This window comes from Heterodontus francisci, chromosome 38, assembly GCF_036365525.1.
Source record: "Heterodontus francisci isolate sHetFra1 chromosome 38, sHetFra1.hap1, whole genome shotgun sequence".
In the NCBI taxonomy this organism is placed as follows: Eukaryota; Metazoa; Chordata; class Chondrichthyes; order Heterodontiformes; family Heterodontidae; genus Heterodontus; species Heterodontus francisci.
In genome coordinates, this window is record NC_090408.1 from 42,873,170 (window position 1) to 42,894,534 (window position 21,365).

At 43.7% G+C, this 21,365-nt stretch overlaps 2 protein-coding genes across 2 annotated transcripts in view; one reads left to right on the forward strand and one right to left on the reverse strand.

Annotated features, from left to right (window-relative positions):
- Nucleotides 1-1,773: 1,773 nt before the first annotated feature.
- ankrd34c (ankyrin repeat domain 34C) lies at nt 1,774-3,387 on the forward strand. The gene has a single exon (XM_068018230.1). The coding sequence runs from the start codon at nt 1,774-1,776 to the stop codon at nt 3,385-3,387; it is 1,614 nt and encodes a 537-aa protein (XP_067874331.1).
- A 3,831-nt stretch (nt 3,388-7,218) lies between these two features.
- Nucleotides 7,219-21,365, reverse strand: part of si:ch211-107o10.3 (uncharacterized protein LOC407663 homolog) — a 47,162-nt gene continuing 33,015 nt past the window's right edge. The window contains exons 6-7 of the mRNA XM_068018231.1: nt 15,273-15,480; nt 7,219-9,729 (exon numbers count right to left, since the gene is read on the reverse strand). Coding sequence (XP_067874332.1) covers nt 9,597-9,729; nt 15,273-15,480 — 341 coding nt within the window. The 3' untranslated portion in view covers nt 7,219-9,596. The remainder of the gene's footprint in view (nt 9,730-15,272; nt 15,481-21,365) is intronic.

Sequence of the window (21,365 nt, forward strand, 5' to 3'; positions counted from 1 at the left end):
GACAAGCCAAATGATGGTAAGGAAGTGCCAAGATGCAGAGCTATTAAATACAACAAAAAGCCCTGTATGTGGATATATTCCGGTGGCCCAGAAAAGAATTTGTTTTCCAACAAGGAAGCGGTGAGATTTCAGGACTGATTGTTGTGTTACCACTGGGAAGCCTTGTCTGTTCGCTATGACTCAAAAGGTGAGCTGTTTGATATCAGTTCTGTTTGACTAGGCCTATATTCACTAGAGTTTAGAAGGATGAGAGGGGATCTCATAGAAACCTATAAACTTCTAACAGGACAAGACAGGCTAGATGAAGGGAGGATGTTCCCGATGGCTGGGGAGTCCAGATCCAGGGGTCACAGTCTCAGGATACGGGGTATGCCATTTAGAACCGAAATGAGGAGAAATTTCTTCACTCAGAGGGTGGTGAACCTGTGGAATTCTCTACCGCAGAAGACAGTGGAGGCCAAATCATTAAATATATTCAAGAAGGAGATAGATATATTTCTTAATGCCAAAGGGATCAAGGGATATGGGGAAAAAGCGGGAACAGGGTACTGAATTAGATGATCAGCCATGATCTTTTTTGAATGGCGGAGCAGGCCCGACGGGCCGAATGGCCTACTCCTGCTCCTATTTTCTATGTTTCTATGTTTTATTTAAGTCTCCCAGATTTCTGCACTCCTCCAATTCTGGGTTCTTGTCCATACCCCACTTCCTTCGCTCCACCATTGGTGGCCGTGCCTTCAGCCACCTAAGCCCTAAGCTCTGGAATTCCCTCCACAAACCTCTCTGCCTCTCACCAAGGCCATCCTTAAAAGATACTTTTTCGACCAAGCTTTTGTCACTCTTTCCACTTTCTCATTCTTTTGCTCAGTGTCAACTTTTGTCTGATTACACCTCCATGAAGTACCTTGGATTGATTTCCCATGTCAAAGGTGCAAGCTGTTGTCAGCTAACCCTCATGTTGAATTTAATTACAAGAGGCTCTATATCTGTATGGACAGATGTGGAAGACTTCAGACCTCAGGCAGTCAATGTTTAATATTAGGACAGTGTGCGGAAGGGGGAAGATCTACCAACTGACATTATAAAGATTGAAAAATAAGTTTCTATGGTTGCCAGGGGGTCTGATTTCTAAAACAGATTTACACCAGGCTGGAGTTATACTACACCTGGAGCAAACTTCATTTTGATGGTTTCACATCTCACTTTAGTATGTGCATCTCAAACCAAAGCAGAGTTTGGCGGTCATTAGAGAAAGATTTCATAACTTCAGGATGTCCCAAAGTGCTTAACATAGGAAATGAGGCAGGAAATTTGCACACAGCAAGCTCCCACAAACAGCAACATGATAGCTAAATAACCTGTTTTTCAGTAATGGCGGTTGAAGGAGAAATATTGGGTCCAGGACACCGGAGTGAACTCCCGTTTGAAGTAGTGCCATCGGATCGTTTATGTCCACCTGAGAGAGCAGACCAGGCCTTTGTTTAACGTCTCATCCAAAAGATGGCACCTCCATCAGTGCAGCACTACCTCTACTCCGCTGGGTTCATCAGCTCATCAGTGTAAGAGTACCAATAAAACTGTACTCCAAGAACCTATCAACTGTGCAATTTGTAACTCCAGGCAGACAAAGTGATAGACACTAAAATACAGTTAGTGCGCATGGAGGGAATTATTACTTAGTTGTAGAAATATTATTGATTTTTGCCTTTATCATTTAACCCAGATTCTCAAGTCTGTCACGCTTCTAAAGGAGCTACAATAATACAGTTCACTATGGATGATGCTATTGAATTACGGACTGATGGGAATTCCCTTCTAAAGGCAGTTTGGTTGGGGAGGTTGAGATTAACCAGACTTTTGTTAGAAGGTGGAGCGTACATCAATGAAAGCAATGAAAGAGGAGAGACACCGCTTATGGTAGCATGTATGACCAGACATGTTGACCAGCAAAGTGTAAGCAAAGCCAAGATGGTGAAGTACCTGCTGGAAAATCAGGCAGACCCAAATATTCAAGACAAGTCTGGTAAAACAGCGTTAATGCATGCGTGCATTGAGAGAGCTGGAGAGGAAGCTGTGTCGCTGTTGCTCACCAATGGTGCAGATCCAAGCTTGGAGGATCATTCTGGTGCCTCAGCCTTGGTTTATGCCATCAACACAGATGACAAAGAGGTCCTAAAATGTCTACTAAATGCCTGCAAAGCCAAAGGGAAGGAGGTCATAATAATAACTACTGATAAATCTCCTTCCGGTACAAAAACAACAAAACAGTATCTAAACGTCCCACCTTCACCAGAACTAGAGGAAAGACATACTCCTGCTCTCTGTATGTCCCCATCTGATATTGAACTCAAGACATCTCTGACTCCATCGCCCACTGATGAACAAGATGATGAAAAACCCTTTAATTTTCAAGTAATGTCACATCAGACCGGAGGTTACACTGGCAAACCCCACAATGATCCTGGCTCTCCAACCAGAAAAGTGAATCCAAAAAGAATTGGGACCCGCTTGCCACAACTGAAGAGGCTCCAATCAGAGCCCTGGGGTTTGATTGCACCATCTGTCTTAGCTGCTTCCGCCTATCAAGAGGAGTGCAAAAGAGTTAGCCCAGATGATGAGATCATCCAGGGAATCAATGGGTTGACTCTGCCCAAACGAACGACTTTGTCCAGAACCAACAGTACAGAAAGTAAAGATCCATCCACCTTCCCATTTGTAGGTGACTCAACTTCTAGGACTCCCTCCACATCTGCACCAGTTTCCCGCAAGCAATCCTATGAGAAAAGCCAAACCCAGCACCAGCCTTTAGCTCGAAGAAGCACTTTGCCTTCTGAGCAAGATACTGTTAGCAGCTTTGCTTCAACGGGTCCAGTGAGCTTGCGAGACACTGTCCATCGCAGAAGATTAGGCAATGACCACTATGATTCAGACTCCCAGCTTTATTCAGACTCAGTCACCAATCCATTTGATCCAGGAAAAATTACTTTTGAAAGAAAGAAACATAACACCTCTCCCCTGACATTGTTAACCAGCTCCCGTGAGTCACTAGACAGTATCTCCAGCACATCCCCCAGTTCTGTACGACGCAGACCACCTGGCCTACTTGAAAGAAGAGGGTCTGGAACGCTTCTTCTAGATCATATCTCTCACACAAGACCGGGACATCTGCCACCATTGAACGTCAATCCCAATCCACCCATCCCTGACATAGGGTGCAACAGCAAGCCTTCGTCCCCTCTGACCATGTGTCTGAAATCTATGGTTCCCATGGCGCCATCTTCACCAAAGCGAAACGACATGAAAGCCAAAAAGAAGTTGGTGAGAAGGCATTCTATGCAGGTGGAGCAAATGAAGCAGCTGTCTGACTTTGAGGAGCTGAACACTTAGTGCATATGTCACTATATATATAGTCCATCTTCACTTTATATAACCATGAGAATGTAAAACTAATTCAAGCTTACACTTTAACAAACCAATACAATCAAGATTAGTATTTTCCTTTAAAGTGGCTAGTATTGTGACCTGATGAAATGCACAGAGCTGGGCTGGCTGGATTAGAGATACTGGTATACTTGGTAAATGTTGGATACTAACCAAGCAGCATATTGACCACATGGGACTAAAATTCAACTTTGGCGGGAGCTCAAAACCAGCGATAGCGGATTGCCTGTCCATTACACACCTTGCCCAACATTCCCTTCCATCAACTGCAGAATTTACCAATCTCCTGCTCTCCCAGTCCAGGGGTGGAAGAGGCTGGGGCCATTTTTTGACCTGGTTTGCAATTAAATGGAACCAGTGAGCTATGGATGCCAGACTGACATCTTGATGCAGTTCACTGTTTCGAACCCAAAGGATTTCAGCCAGTTCCCAGGGCCTGAGGAAGACCCTTTAAAAATGACGGCAGCTAAAGCACATGTTTTAATGGGGCAGTAAGTCTACTGGCTACATTTTAAGCCTGTTTCCCCACCTGCACCGCCCCCCCCCCCCCCAATTAATGCCAATTTTGGCAAGTTGAAATCAGCTGAAGTGTGTGATCACTCCTGGCATAGCCACAGTGTTTATATTGTTTTGGTTTTAGAATGACGTCAAACCCTCCTGCCACCCTTAGACATGTGCTGATTATACATTTCATTGCTTATGGACATGTACAACAGGCATTCATTATTTTAAGAAAGCAGGTCCCTTTGGATCAGTCTTCATTGTATTAAATATTTCCTTAATTGTGACATAACTTTAAATAGAATGTAATTTTTTCTTAATCTAACTACCTATGTTGTGATCCTCAATTAACAAGTATAATTGCCTGCTTACCTCTTGGCTAGTTTTAGATATTATTCTGAAACAAGGGATCCACATAAAATCCTGCCTTCAATTTATAGAAGTCATACTGGAATCAAAGGGGAGGAGATTACAGAAGGTAAGTTCTCTGCCTGGGACTCCTGTGTATGTTTAATAAAAAAAAAGAGCACGGTTATAGAGCTGCATCCAGAAGGCGCAAAATATGTGAGCATAAACCAAAAAGGCCCAATATCAAAAAAGCACAGTTGAGCATAGTTTAAGATCCATAATCCATCTATTTCCACAAGGACTATTTGCTACTATCCAATCTCTAACTGGCGATCTGATTCGGACACATATTCCTTGACCATCCTCTGTACTTGATGACGGTAGATATTATCCTATGCCTTTGGATAAATGAAACCACTCTAAGACGTGTGGCAATTTTAAGAATGCTAGGAAAAGTTAGCATCATTTTGACTTGGGCAACCAGTGCTCAGCGTTTGTCAGTTTTAATCATTAATTGCATATTGATTTAGCACCTTTCACGACCTCAGGACATCCCAAAGTGCTTTATAGGCAATGAAGTACTTTTGGAGTGTAATCACTGTTGTAATGTAGAAAACACGGCAGCCAATTTGCCTGTAAGATCATCCCACAAAGAATAATAACTGGGTAATCTGTTTTAGTGATGTTGGTTGAGGGATGAATATTGGCCAAGAACACTGGGGAGAACTCCCCTGCTCTTCTTCAAAATAGTGCCATGGGATTCTTTATGTCCCAACCTGAGATGGCCGATGGGGCCTCCATTTGTCTCATCCAAAAGATACACACAGGCTATGGAGCAGTGAGTAGCAACTATTGTCATTTGGACCTATACATTACAATGTGGACAGCAATCATTAGAAACCAAAATTAAATAAGGTTGGTAATAAAAAAAATCAGACCAGTGTCAAAAATGATCAACATTTTTTTTATATATATCATCATTTCAGCACTAGGTCATGGGCATCTCATCTCCACTTCTGAACTCTCAACTCCCTCATTCACATGGGCACTGAAACATAATACAGTAAATCCCAGTGCATGACATTTAATAAAGCAAAGGCTAATCTGCATTACCTGAGCAGGTCAGTTCATCAAATTAAAGGGCAGCGAGCTTAAAGGAAAAGTCAGCATTTTGTCTCATTCCACAAGACCAGTGACTCCATTAAAATTGCATTAAAGCTCATTAAATTAAAAAAAATTTGAAATTTCAAGTGAATATTCTATTATTTACACTAGTGGACTTTAATGATACAATAATATAAAGTAGTGCTGTATTAGCATTGGTCTTTCAGCGTATTCTTCGTGTGAGTAAATTTAAATTATTTAAACTGTATATTTGAGAAAATCGTTCAAGTAAATATTTGTGTATTTCTGTGGAAATGAAGTAAATCATTTAGAATGTGAATAATAATTCTAATTAGCAGTTTGCGAACTCAAAGTGCATTAAGATGTGTATGTTTCTCTGTTTAAAGCGCCTTAAAGTTTTGTCGGAGATGAGACTCCCTCAAAGCCCAAGCTTCATTCTGAATGATGGTTGGACAAAGTTGGTTAAACCAGCTGGAGCAGAAAGTGATGAGCTGATTAAAATTACAATTTGTGGAAGCTATTTTGCTTATAGGTCTAACAATGTCCTTTGTGCTCCGCTTAGTGTTTTGTCAATGTGTAAATAACATGATATCTGTATTTTCTTAATATTTTACATTTAATGTTTGTAAATAAGCAACTTCCCTAGGATGGAACCTGCAAATGTTGACCTATGTTTACAAAATGATGGACATCATTTGGAGCTTCACTGCAAGATTTGCAGCCTGTTCTAGATGTAAATTATCACTTGAAATAGCAAGTGTTTCTTTACAGAATGTAAGCGGATTGTTACAGTATCTTGTGTACAAGAGTATTTTCATAAAATAAATGAGTGGTATATTATTTGTGGCAGAAAACATTGCATTAAAGTGGAACAAATAATCTTTCAAAAACATTGAAAAGCAGAATTCCCCAATGTGTTTTAGTGAACAATTGCACTGCATTGAACAAATAAATGAATTGCACTTTAATGAACAAATTTCACATTGAGATTCACTGTCTAACCTCACACAAAGAATGGTCACTTGAGTGAGCTGTAGGAAATTATCTATGAGCATGGAACCATATCCATACTCAGGAAGTGTTATTGCTGAAAGGGGTAAAAGGGAAGGGGGAATTCAAAGGGGTTAGGAAGAATAATTTAAAATGATCAGTGGTCACATTGATCATTAACAGGGAAACACTATGGCATATATCTGTGGTTAGAGTTCCGAGAGCAACAGAAGTAACCAGTATTCTGCATACAATAGATGAACAGTTTCCTTGAAGAGAATTATAGAACACCTTTGAAATTTTATAAATACTGGACAAGATTGTGCTGAGCCAGGAGAAATAGGCCACTCTACCCAGCAAGCAGAGTGTTAATGAGCACTCAGGACAAATTACAGATTAAAGGAACAGAATGAAGGGGTTAAATATCGATCACAGCACAAGTACAGACACATTGCGCCAGCTGCAAAAGAGAGAGAGACACACACACACACACACACACACAGACAACTGTTAGTATCAGATGGGTAATGGAGCAGGATTCTGGCCCCTACTCCAAGCTTGTATCTGAATGCAAACCAGTGTGCTTTACAAACTGTACAGGTAGCCTCTTCAGTCTAAACACACCCGGTGAACAAAACAGCCACGTTCATGAATTTATTAGAGCACACAAGATGATTTTGAAAGGTTGTGTGTACAAAATTCATACACGTAACTCAGGAGTAAATGATATACATTGCAGAGTACAGGGACATTTTCAAACTCTGTAGACTGAAACTCACCAGCAATCAACAGGAACAGACTGTAATTAAACAATTCTTTAAATGTATCTTTTATTTTTGCTTGAAGATTTACAGTGATCCATATGTTACATTAGCAGTAAGAAAGACTATGATTAAAGACAGAAATCTCAGTTCTGGTACAAGATTTACTTGACAAAATCAGTAAAATTAACGATTTATATTTTGCAAATGCAAGTTCTGAAAGATGCCAGAGCAAGGTTAAATGTCATCTTCATAGTGACGTGAAGCAGATTCAGATTCAACTTGATAGTGGTCTGTCAATTGCCAATCCAACACTGAGACACACCAAGACCAAGCAAAGACCTTGGCTTGTACAGTTGCCTGGTATTTATTTTAACAGTACTCAGGCAGGGATAGCTACCATGAATCAACTGACACTCCTGCCTGCTCTCCAATGAAAATTGGCAGCCTGCAACGTGGGGAAACCAATCTCAGAATGCAGTATGAAGCACAGGTCAAGGCAACATAACAGAACAGCAAACTGTAGCTGCACATGGGCTGGCGGACGGGTAGGATACAATTTACTGCATGCTATTTTTCCAACTAGCCCACGCCATCGAGTTTGGGGCTTAGCAGATAGCTGGGCATTATTGTAGAAGGTGATTAATGTCTGTAAACACAGTTACTCACATGCCATTAAAATAAAAGCAAAATACTGCAGATGCTGGAAATCTGAAATAAAAACAAAGTGCTGGAAATACTCAGCAGTCAGGCAGCATCTGTGGAGAGAGAAGGAGAGTTAACGTTTCAGGTCTGTGACCTTTCATCAGTTCTGAAACATTAACTCTGCTTCTCTCTCCACAGATGCTGTCAGACCTTTTGAGTATTTCCAGCATTTCTTGTTTATATTTCAGATTTCCAGCATCGGCAGTATTTTGCGATTCTATAAAGCTAGATTTGCATTTATATAGCACTTTTCACTATCTCGTGACATCCCAAAGCTCTTTACAGCCAATGAAGTACTTTTGAAGTGTAGTCATTGTTAGAATGCAAGCAAACACAGCAGCCAATTTGTGTACAGCAAGGTTCCACAAGCAGAAATCAGATAAATGACCAGATAATCTGCTTTAAAGAGATTTTGACTGAGTGGTAAATGAAGGCTGGAACATTCTCCTGCTTTTGACACGTAGCCTCTACTACAAACCAAACACAGCAGTTAATTCGCACATTGCAAGGTCCCACAAACAGCAATGGAATAAATGACCTGTTAATCTGTTGGGCATCTGTCTGGGTGGTGTTGCTTGAAGGATTTCCTCAGCACTGCACTGAAGTATCAGCCAAGGTCAAGTGCTCAAGTCTCTTCCAGAGTGGGGCTTGAACCCATGACCTTCTAACTCAAAGGCAAAAGTGCTACCTACTGAGCCAAAGCTGCCACCATCAAGTGGGAGAGAGGGTGTGCAATAATTAGATGAGGGAGCACAGATGTCTTTCAGTTTCCATTTCAAAGTCATACACTATCAATGTTCTACTTCCAATCACATGTCCAGATTTATAAATATTTTAACTAGCACACTGTAATCACATGCTCCTGCCAGGAGGGAGGATGTACTTACAGCGTGACAGGTTTCCATAGCTGGTTTCCATTATAAATTCCTGTGTCCATATTTCTGGCCTTCTGTGCTAGAGGTGTGCAAAGGAAACCCTTTCTTTTGCGAGCCCGAATTCTGGACCCAGAAGTCCGACCGAACCCGACCCAAACTGGGCACATGTCGGCAGGACCTGTCGGGGTCGGGTCGGGTGGCAGGCCTTTACATCAGTACATGAGTAAAGGCCTGCTACCCGACCTGACCCCGACGGAATCCGATGGCATGTGTCGGGTTCTGGTCGGGCTTCCAGGTCCAGCATTCGGACTTGGGTCGGGTTTCCTTTGCATACCTCTATTCTGTGCCATTACGACTCTATGAAATGCAAGATGTTTTATTGGAGACAGATGTTATAATTTTTTTTATACACCTTCTGTCATCTCTTGCTTACCTATAACAAGGCTACTACACTACTTACCAAATAAGTCAAATCCTATTCTGTTGAGGAATTTTTATCTAGCATGTCAGATTGCATGTTACAATTCCACTGATCTTTTCCACCTGAAACAAAAGCCAGTGGCCCTGCCTATGATAGATCAAGCTTTGTATTCTCTCCCCCAATAAACTGCCTTTTTGAAACTCAACGAACTTTAATGTTTCGGAAGACATTAATAAATTTCATTGGCTCCGTCCAAACTTCAAAATCTGTGCATGAACCCCAGCCCATAACAACCTAAAGCCCTGACAATAGGATCACTTTCAAAACTGGTATTACATTTTAAGTAGTTCAGAAACACCACTACACATCTAGATACGAGAAGCTTCAAGCAGGAATTACAGAAAATAATGATGCTAGTGGGTTAATGTCTCAGGATTCTGGAGTATGAAGCAGTTGTCCTTCGGAAACATCAAGTCCCACCATCTTTTCACTGAGCTCCCACAGTTTCTTGGCATCATCATCATCTCTGGCTTGAGGGGCAGGCTCTTTAGCACAGCAGTCACTGTCAAATATGAAGTTAGAATTTGTTTACTATGTGGCATTAACTGTACACGGTCCACAAGGCAACAGGTTACAATGGGGTAGATATTGTGTAATGGTGTAAAAGGGCCGATAGCGACTCACCAGCCATCGCCTTCAATGGAAATAACAATGCGGAAAGATGTAAAACAGACTGCCAACTGCTGTCAAAGTCCAAATCTACCCCAATATATTTGGGATTTTTTTTTAAAACCATTTGGCTTTAGGCTTTCCCATTTCTGGTGATAAGATTTGCCAACTGAAGGTAAACATAGGTTACCTGCCCATAGCCAAAATCTACTCTTTACTCCCTCGGGATAGGTCAGGACACAATTTTTTCCCCCCATGGCTGTTTCCCTTCATCCATTGACTACACCACCCCCCCCCCCACCACCCCCTAACCCACTGAGAAAGCACAAATGGATTTAGTATTTCCTGCAGGAGAACTTTACATTGGAGAATTAGCAAACTCTCCAAAGTCCCAACACCACAGTTGGTACAAACGGATCAGACCAGATTAAAATAATATCATGTTTGATTCCTGGACTGTGCTGAGTTAGCTGACCTCAGCCAGGTAGCAGCAATGGTGGCACTGCTGGTCTCAAGGTCCCTTGGCTATGTAGGGGAGAACGGGCAGGGATTACGAGCCAAACATTCTGATGCTGTTCCTATGTCCCAAAAGCATCAATAGTAAGGTAAGAGTTTCAGATGCAAACTATAAATATTTGTGTATACACCATCGTCACCACACATTATGTACATTGCTCACTGTACTGTAACACTAATTATTGTACAATTGGAGGACCCTTATAGGTTTTAAGGTAGTCAAGAAGGCATACGGCATGCTTGCCTTCATCAGTCGGGGCATAGAGTATAAAAATTGGCAAGTCATGCTGCAGCTGTACAGAACCTTAGTTAGGCCACACTTAGAATATTGCGTGCAATTCTGGTTGCCACACTACCGGAAGGATGTGGAGGCTTTGGGGAGGGTACAGAAGAGGTTTACCAGGATGTTGCCTGGTCTGGAGGGCATTAGCTATGAGGAGAGGTTGGATAAACTCGGATTGTTTTCACTGGAACGACGGAGGTGGAGGGACGACATGATAGAGATTTACAAAGTTATGAGTAGCATGGACAGAGTGGATAGTCAGAAGCTTTTTCCCAGGGTGGAAGAGTCAGTTACTAGGGGGACATAGGTTTTAGGTGCGAGTGGCAAAATTTAGACGGGATGTGCGAGGCAAGTTTTTTTTTAAACACAGAGGGTGGTGAGTGCCTGGAACTTGCTGCTGGGGGAGGTGGTGGAAGCAGGTACGATAGCGACGTTTAAGAGGCATCTTGACAAATACATGAATAGGATGGGAATAGAGAGATACGGACCCCGGAAGTGCAGAAGGTTTTAGTTTAGACAGGCATCATGATCAGTGCAGGCTTGGAGGGCCGAATGGCCTGTTCCTGTGCTGTGCTGTTCTTTGTTCCACAATCTGAGGGGGCACATTCATGTTCTTTAAACGAGGTTTTAAAATGGGGTCAATGTTAAACGCCAATACAGCAGCAAATTGAAAGAAGATCGATTTGCATTTATATAGCGGCTTTCACAACCTTAGGATGCCCCATAATGCTTTACAGCCAATGAAGAGCTATTGAAGTGTAATCACTGTTGTAATGCAAAATTGCAACCAATTTGCACGCGGCAAGCTCCCACAAACAGCAAGTTGACGACGGTCAGATAATTTGTTTCAGTGATGTTGACTGAAGGATAAATATTGGCTAGGACATTAGGGAGAGCTCCACTGCTCTTCTTTGAAATATTGCACTAGGATCTTTTATGCCCACCTGACAGAGCAAATGGGGCCTCAATTTAATGTCTCATCTGAAAACAGCACCCCCTCAGCACAAACTGAATTGTCTGCCTCGATTTTATGTTTTTATATTTTAAGTCTCTGGAGTGGGACTTGAGCCCATGGTCTTCTGCCTCAGAGGCAAGAGTGCTACACACCGAGCCATAGACAACACCTCTGGACAGAAGGTGCAAGACTGCAAAAGGCAAGAGAGTTAGAAGTTGGTAATCATTGCTTTACTAGCTGCTTCACTGGTGAGTTCATAGAGTCATTTACAGCACAGAAGGAGGCCATTTGGCCCATTGAGTCCATGCCAGCTCCCCACGGAGCTATGCAGTCAATCCCACTCCCCACTCGATCCCTGTAGCCTTGCAAGTCTATTTCTCTCAAGTGGCCATCCAACTTCCTCTTGAAGTCATTGATAACCTCCGCTTCCACCACCCTTGTGGGCAGAGAGTTCCAGGTCATTACCACCCGCTGTGTAAAAAACTGCTTCCTGATATTCCCCCTGCATCTTTTGCCCAAAAAACTTTCAACCCGTGTCCCCTAGTCCTTGTACCATTAGGTGATGGGAACAGTTTTTCCTCGTCTAACTTATCTAAGTCTGTTATAATCTTGTATACTTCTATCAAATGTCTCCTCAATCTCCTTTGCTCCAGCGAAAACAACCCCAACTTTTCCGAAGAAGGGTCACTGACCCGAAACGTTAACTCTGCTTCTCTTTCCACAGATGCTGCCAGACCTGCTGAGTATTTCTAGCATTTCTTGTTTTTATTTCAGATTTCCAGCATCCGCAGTATTTTGCTTTTATTTTCCAACCTAACCTTGTAACTAAAATTCCCCATCTCTGGAACCATTCTGGTAAATCTCCTCTGCACCCTCTCAAGGACCCTCACATCTTTCCTAAAGCGTGGTGACCAGAACTGGACATAATACTCCAGTTGGAGCCTAACCAGAGCTTTATAAAGGTTCAGCATAACTTCCCTACTTTTGCACTCAATGCCTCTATTTATGAAGCCCAAGATCCCATATGCTTTACTAACCACTCTCTCAATGTGTCCTGCCACCTTCAAAGATTGATGCACATGCACCCCCTGGTCCCTCTGTTCCTGTATATTTTTTAGAACTGTGCCATTAAGTATGTATTGCCTCTCTCTATTCCTTCTGCCAAAATGCATCACCTCACAGTTGTCAGTATTAAATTCCTCTGCCACCTCTCTGCCCATTCTGCTAGCCTATCTCTGTCGCGTTGCAGGCAGCTCATACCATACTCACGGTTTGACGTACCTCCAAGTTTGGTGTCGTAAGCAAATTTTGAGGTTCTACTCCATATTCCAAGATCCAAGTCATTTATAATAACAAAAAAAGCAGTGGTCCCAGTACTGACCCTTGGGGAACATCACTGTCTACCATCCTCCAGTCTGAAAAACAACCATGTACTACAACTCGCTGTTTTCTGTTATTAAGCCAATTTTTTTTTTATCCAATTGGACACTGACCCTCCTATTCCATGAGCCTCGATTTTGTTAACCAGCCTTTTATGATAGTACCTTATCAAATGCTTTCTTAAAATCCATATAAACAACATCCATCGTATTCCTTTCATCAACCTTCTCTGTTACTTCATCAAAAATTCAATTAGATTGGTCGAGCATGATCTGCTTTTTACAAATGCATGCTGGCTATCCTTAATTAACTCAAATCTCTTCAAGTGTCCATTGATATTTTCTTTGACTACTGTTTCTAACACCTCACCCACCACTGATGTTAAACTAACTGGCCTGTAATGGCTAGCAGTCTTTACACCCTTTCTTGAATAGGGGTATCATGTTTGCCACTCTTCGATTCTTTGGCACCTCCCTTGTATCCAGGGAAGATTGGAAAATTATGGCAAGCCTTTTGCACTATCTCCATCCCCACTTACTTTAGCAACCGGAGAAGCTAGCCATCCAGACCAGCTGACTTATCTACCCTAAGCTACCCTTTTTAGTACTTCTCCCCTCAGTTATCTGCTTCTACTTACATCTTGACAGCCTCCATTTCCTTAGTAAACACTGATACAAAAGTACTCAATTAAGTATATTAGCCTTAACCTGCACCTCTAAGCATACATTACCCTCTCTGTTCCTAACAGGCCCCACTCCTCCTCTTACTACTTGCTTACTATTCACATGCAGGTAGAAGATCTTTGGGTTCCCTTTTATGTTGACTGCCATTCCATTTTCATACTCTCTCTTTGCCAGTCTTACTTTCCTCTTCACCTCTCAACTTATTGTATGTGGTCTGGTTCTCACTTGATGAGTTCACCTGACCTGCATCATACACCCTCTTTTTTTGTTTCTTCATCATCTCTGATCTCCCTCGTCAACCAAGGGCCCTGTTTTTGGTTCCCCTACCTTTCACCCTTGTTGGAATGTTCCTAGTATGTACCTGAAGCATTTGTTCCTTAAAGATGATCCATTGTTTCAATACAACTCTTCCTGCCAGTATTTGGTTCCATTCTACCCTGGCTATATCCCTTCTCTGTGTTGAATTTAGACCTCTTCCAATCTAGACATTCTACCTCATTTTGTTCCTTGCCTTTCTGCATTACTAGCCTAAACTTTAGAACATGATGATCACTCTTATCCAAGTGCTTCCCCACAGACACTTGGTCCACTTGGCCCCCTCATTTCCCAGCACCAGACCAGCAATGCCTCTTTTCTATGTGGGCTGAGAACATACTGATCACAGAAGTTCTCCTGAACACATTTAAGAAATTCCTTCCACTCCTTTCCCCTTACTGTAAAATTATCCCAACTCGATATTTGAATAATTAACGTCCCTCAGTATCACCACTCTATAGTACTTGCATATCTGTGATTTCCCTGCAGATTTGCTCCTATCTCTCACACTTTTTGGAGGCCTATAGAATACTGCCAGTAGCGTGATCACATCCTTTTTGCTCCTCAACTCCAACCAAATGGATTCTGTCCTTGCCCCTTCAAGGACATCCTCCCTTTCCAGCACTGCATTGTCTTCCCTAATCAGGATTGCCACCCCCTCCCTTTTTTCCTTCTCTATCTTTTCTGAACACTTTATATCCTTGTATATGAAGCACCCAGTCTTTGCCATTTTTAAGCCACTTTTCCATTATTGCCACGACATCATATTCCCATACTGCTATTTGTGCTTGGAGCACACCAACTTTATTCACCACAACGTGTGTTTACACACATGCATTGTAATCCTTTTCCTGCATTCCTCATAGTCCTTCTCAGTCCACTCCCATCTAATACAGTACTCCCTTCTCTAGAAACATAGAAAAATAGGAGCATAAGTAGGCCTTTTGGCCCTTCCAGCCTGCACGCCATTCGATACAATCATGGCTGATCATCCAAACTCAGTCCCCTCTAGCCGCTTTCTCTCCTTATCCCTTGATCCCTTTAGCCCAAAGGGTGCTCACTCTCACCCCACCTAATACTTTGCTATTTCCTACTCTAGTGCTACCGGTCTCTTCCAATTCTCTGTGCACCTTGGTGTTCCTCTCTTGTATTATCTCCTGGTTCCCACACCTCTGCCAAGTTAGTTTGTATTCACTGTCAGATCCTGGCAGAGATGTCGAGAGAGACTAAAATTTTCTACCAGGCATTTTCAACTGTCTCAAGAAGCAGGTAAACATGATGCTAAGTCAAGAATTCAATCTCACCTGAAGTACAGGCCGCTAACATTGTCCAGCTCCTCAGCAACTGCACAATAAATGCTCGTCTGAGCTCCCTGCCAGGGATTCTTAAAGGCGACGATTGCTATTGATGCAATGAGGATCTTGAACCATAAAGATAGATTAGGCATCATGTGACGTGCCAACTCAGTCATTACTACTCCAGGGTGGAGAGAATTGGCAGTTACTCCTGTTCCTAAAATTAAGGAAGACACAATTACAACCCAGAAATGTAGAAAATAAATAAACAGTTGAGGATGGTTTTCCTGGAAAATGGAATAACATTTGATTCAAGTTCAGAATAAATGGACCTGTAAAACTTGCCATAATTTGGCATCAATTGGGAACAATGATTATTAGTGCAGGAAGTGGAAATGTTTGAAGCACTCTTCAGAGTTTAGGGTTAAACAACACAGGTCAGGGCTCAGTAAAAGGAGCTCTTTCCTTGCATCTAAACACATGCTTATTGCGGACCTGGAGCACTGAATGTTGAAGCAACACATTTGACACCCCAGAACACATCCTTCAACTTTAAAAAGGGCAAGAATTAAAAAAAAACTTCTCAAATTCTTAAAGTTAATTAGGATCCCAAAGGCCAATAACAACCACCTAGCAGTTTTGTCCCAGTGATTACCAGCACCGCACCAAAGCCCTTCACTTCATTACAAAGGCTCAACGAATCAAGTTGTCTTTTTGAAGGGGTGGCACAGTGGCGCAGTGGTTAGCACCGCAGCCTCACAGCTCCAGCAACTGCTGGGTAAGTAAAAAGTATATATTTGTGTGGTGTAAAATCTCTTTCTTTTAGTTTCGGTGACTGCAGCTTTGATAGTAACGGAGGTGCGTGAGCGGGCTTACAGCTGTGAAGTCAATTTCTGTGTAAGTTTAAAAGTGAATTCCCTTTTGTTTTCGGAGGACCAGGGGACTGCTGGGTAAGTAAAAAGTATATATTTGTGTGGTGGCTGTACCCGAGACACTACACGTGTAATGTCTCCCACCCACCCTCCTCCTCTAACCAAAAAAAAGGACTCTGGTGTGTTGATAAGGTAAGCTTTTTATTTAAGAAGTTCTGTCCGTTGGATTGCTAACCTAACAAGTTTTGACTTTTTGTTTTTGGTTTTTCAGTAGATTTGTTGGGAATTTGGAATAGTGTGAATGGAGGTTAAGGCAGTTGTATGTTCCTCCTGCAGAATGTGGGAGGTAAGGGTCGCCAAGAGTGTCCCTGCTGACTGCATCTGTGGGAAGTGCACCCAACTCCAGCTCCTCGAGAACCGCGTTAGGGAACTGGAGCTGGAGCTGGATGAACTTCGGATCATTCGGGAGGCGGAGGAGGTTATTGAGAGGAGTTATGGGGAGGTAGTCACACCTCAGGTAAAAGAAGTAGGTAGATGGGTTACCGTCAGGGGAAGGAGAGGGAACCAGCAGGCAGTGCAGGGATCCCCTGTGGCCGTTTCCCTCAACAACAGGTATACCGTTTTGGATACTGTTGCGGGGGACGACTTACCAGGGGTAAGCAATGGGGTACAGGTATCTGGCACAGAGTCTGTCCCTGTTGCTCAGAAGGGAAGGGGGAAGAGGAGCAGAACATTAGTCATTGGGGACTCCATAGTTAGGGGAACAGATAGGAGGTTCTGTGGGAACGAGAGAGACTCACGGTTGGTATGTTGCCTCCCAGGTGCCAGGGTTCGTGATGTCTCGGATCGTGTTTTTGGGATCCTTAAGGGGGAGGGGGAGCAGCCCCAAGTCGTGGTCCACATAGGCACCAACGACATAGGTAGGAAGAGAGGTGGGGATTTAAGACAGAAATTCAGGGAGCTCGGGTGGAAGCTTAGAGCGAGAACAAACAGAGTTGTTATCTCTGGGTTGTTGCCCGTGCCACGTGATAGCGAAGTGAGGAATAGGGAGAGAGAGGAGTTGAACACGTGGCTGCAGGGATGGTGCAGGAGGGAGGGTTTTGGCTTCCTGGATAATTGGGGCTCTTTCTGGGGTAGGTGGGACCTCTACAAACAGGATGGTCTTCACCTGAACCAGAGGGGTACCAATATCCTGGGGGGGAGATTTGCTAGTGCTCTTCGGGGGGGTTTAAACTAATTCAGCAGGGGAATGGGAACCTAAATTGTAGCGCCAGTGTACAGGATGTTGAGAGTAGTGGAGGTCAGGGATATGGTTACAAGGACGCAAGAGGGCACTGGCAAGCAAGAACCTGGTTTAAAGTGTGTCTACTTCAACGCCAGGAGCATCCGGAATAAGGTGGGTGAGCTTGCAGCATGGGTTGGTACCTGGGATCTCGATGTAGTGGCCATTTCGGAGACATGGGTAGAGCAGGGGCAGGAATGGATGTTGCAGATTCCGGGATTTAGATGTTTCAGTAAGAACAGAGAAGATGGTAAAAGAGGGGGGGGTGTGGCATTGTTAATCAAGGAGAGTATTACAGCGACAGAAAGGACGTTTGAGGACTCGTCTACTGAGGTAGTATGGGCCGAGGTTAGAAACAGGATAGGAGAGGTCACCCTGTTGGGAGTCTTTTATAGACCTCCGAATAGTTCCAGAGATGTAGAGGAAAGGATAGCGAAGATGATTCTCGTTGGGGCGAGAGTAACAGGGTAGTTGTTATGGGGGACTTTAACTTTCCAAATATCGACTGGAAATACTATAGTTCGAGTACTTTAGATGGGTCAGTTTTTGTCCAGTGTGTGCAGGAGGGTTTTCTGACACAGTATGTAGACAGGCCAACTAGGGACGATGCCACATTGGATTTGGTACTGGGAAATGAACCCGGCCAGGTGTTAGATTTAGATGTAGGTGAGCACTTTGGCGATAGTGATCACAATTCGGTTAGGTTTACCTTAGCGATGGGCAGGGACAGGTATATACCGCAGGGCAAGAATTATAGCTGGGGGAAAGGAAATTATGATGCGATTAGGCAAGATTTAGGATGCGAAGGATGGGGAAGGAAACTGCAGGGGATGGGAACAATCGAAATGTGGAGCTTATTCAAGGAGCAGCTACTGCGTGTCCTTGATAAATATGTACCTGTGAGGCAGGGAGGAAGTTGTCGAGCGAGGGAGCCGTGGTTTACTAAAGAAGTTGAAGCGCTTGTCAAGAGGAAAAAGAAGGCTTATGTTAGGATGAGACGTGAAGGCTCAGTTAGGGCACTTGAGAGTTACAAGCTAGCCAGGAAAGATCTAAAGGGAGAGCTAAGAAGAGCAAGGAGAGGACACGAGAAGTCATTGGTGGATAGGATCTGGGAAAACCCTAAGGCTTTCTATAGGTATATCAGGAATAAAAGAATGACTAGAGTTAGATTAGGGCCAATCAAGGATAGTAGTGGGAAGTTGTGTGTGGAATCAGAGGAGATAGGGGAAGTGTTAAATGAATATTTTGCATCAGTATTTACAGTAGAGAAAGAAAATGTTGTTGAGAATACTGAGATTCAGGCTACTAGGCTAGATGGGATTCAGGTTCACAAGGAGGAGGTGTTATCAATTTTGGAAAGTGTGAAAATAGATAAGTCCCCTGGGCCAGATGGGATTTATCCTAGGATTCTCTGGGAAGCAAGGGAGGAGATTGCAGAGCCTTTGTCCTTGATCTTTATGTCATCATTGTCGACAGGAACAGTGCCGGAAGACTGGAGGATAGCAAATGTTGTCCCCTTGTTCAAGAAGGGGAGTAGAGACGGCCCTGGTAATTATAGACCTGTGAGCCTTACTTCGGTTGTGGGTAAAATGTTGGAAAAGGTTATAAGAGACAGGATTTATAATCATCTTGAAAAGAATAAGTTCATTAGAGATAGTCAGCACGGTTTTGTGACGGGTAGGTCGTGCCTCACAAACCTTATTGAGTTTTTCGAGAAGGTGACCAAACAGGTGGATGAGGGTAAAGCAGTGGATGTGGTGTATATGGATTTCAGTAAGGCGTTTGATAAGGTTCCCCACGGTAGGCTATTGCAGAAAATACGGAAGTATGGGGTTGAAGGTGATTTAGAGCTTTGGATCAGAAATTGGCTAGCTGAAAGAAGACAGAGGGTGGTGGTTGATGGCAAATGTTCATCCTGGAGTTTAGTTACTAGTGGTGTACCGCAAGGATCTGTTTTGGGGCCACTGCTGTTTGTCATTTTTATAAATGACCTGGAAGAGGGTGTAGAAGGGTGGGTTAGTAAATTTGCAGATGACACTAAAGTCGGTGGAGTTGTGGATAGTGCCGAAGGATGTTGTCGGGTACAGAGGGACATAGATAGGCTGCAGAGCTGGGCTGAGAGATGGCAAATGGAGTTTAATGCGGAAAAGTGTGAGGTGATTCACTTTGGAAGGAGTAACAGGAATGCAGAGTACTGGGCTAATGGGAAGATTCTTGGTAGTGTAGATGAACAGAGAGATCTTGGTGTCCAGGTGCATAAATCCCTGAAGATTGCTACCCAGGTTAATAGGGCTGTTAAGAAGGCATATGGTGTGTTAGCTTTTATTAGTAGGGGGATCGAGTTTCGGAGCCACGAGGTCATGCTGCAGCTGTACAGAACTCTGGTGAGACCGCACCTGGAGTATTGCGTGCAGTTCTGGTCACCGCATTATAGGAAGGATGTGGAAGCTATGGAAAGGATGCAGAGGAGATTTACTAGGATGTTGCCTGGTATGGAGGGAAGGTCTTACGAGGAAAGGCTGAGGGACTTGAGGTTGCTTTCGTTGGAGAGAAGGAGGAGGAGAGGTGACTTAATAGAGACATATAAGATAATCAGAGGGTTAGATAGGGTGGATAGTGAGCGTCTTTTTCCTCGGATGGTGATGGCAAACACGAGGGGACATAGCTTCAAGTTGAGGGGTGATAGATATAGGACAGATGTGAGAGGTAGTTTCTTTACTCAGAGAGTAGTAAGGGCGTGGAACGCCCTGCCTGCAGCAGTAGTAGATTCACCAACTTTAAGGGCATTTAAGTGGTCATTGGATAGACATATGGATGAAAATGGAATAGTGTAGGTCAGATGGTTTCACAGGTCGGCGCAACATCGAGGGCCGAAGGGCCTGTACTGCGCTGTAATGTTCTAATTCTAACCCAGGTTCAAATCTGGGTATTGCCTGTGTGGAGTTTGTAAGTTCTCCCTGTGCCTGCGTGGGTTTCCTCCGGGTGCTCCGGTTTCCTCCCACAGCCAAAAGACTTGCAGGTTGATAGGTGAATTGGCCATTATAAATTGCCACTAGTATAGGAAGGTGGTAGGGGAGTATAGGGACAGGTGAGGATGTGGTAGGAATATGGGATTAGTGCAGGATTAGTATAAATGTGTGGTTAATGGTCGGCACAGACTCGGTGGGCCGAAGGGCCTGTTTCAGTGCTGTATCTCTAAATCTAAATCTAAAAGACAGTGCATTTGGCCTAGCTGGTTCATGCCTGCATTTATGCTCTACAAGAACCTCTCTTCACCCTTCTTCATCTAACCCATCAACAGATCCTTCTGTTCCTTTTGCCCACATGTTTATCCAGTTTCCCCTTAAATGCATCAATGCTATTCAGGTCAATTACTCCTTGAGGTAGTGAGTTCCACATTCTCTGGGTAAGGAAGTTGGCTGCGTTTGCTGACAATGTGACCATTAGGTGGTGCAGTACTGGCACATGCACAAATGCAGCCTCATCGCCTGAAACATCACTGTCTGCGATGTCTCAGGCAGATGGCAGTAATAAAAATGGCGCTGCTCAATTTGTCACAAGAATAAATCAAACCCAAACCCCCTAAACGGTTGCGATTGCCACCTCCATCCCACCGCTAACAGTACCCTGCTCCCATCGCGTTTCTCTTCACTGCCTCCTCCCACACCCATCTGCTCGCCATCTCATCGCTGCCTCCCCTTAGCCACTTGCTCCCTGCCTCGCTACTGCCTCTCTTCTGCCGCTTGCTCCCAGCCTTGCCACTTGCCTCCTTTCAGTGGTTCACTCCTTCTGTCACCCCAAAACCCGCGGCCACTTGCTCCATGCTCGTCAGCTTGTTCCCCGCTGCTTCGCTAGGTGGCGAGCAAGCGAGTAGCTGGTGTGGGGGGGTTGGTCTTGATGGTGGGAGCAGCGAGCAAGTGGCCGGGGGGGTGGGAAGCAAGCGGCCGA

Coding starts and splice junctions, on each gene's coding strand:
- ankrd34c (XM_068018230.1), top strand. CDS start 1,774: ATGGATGATGCTATTGAATTACGGACTGATGGGAATTCCCTTCTAAAG.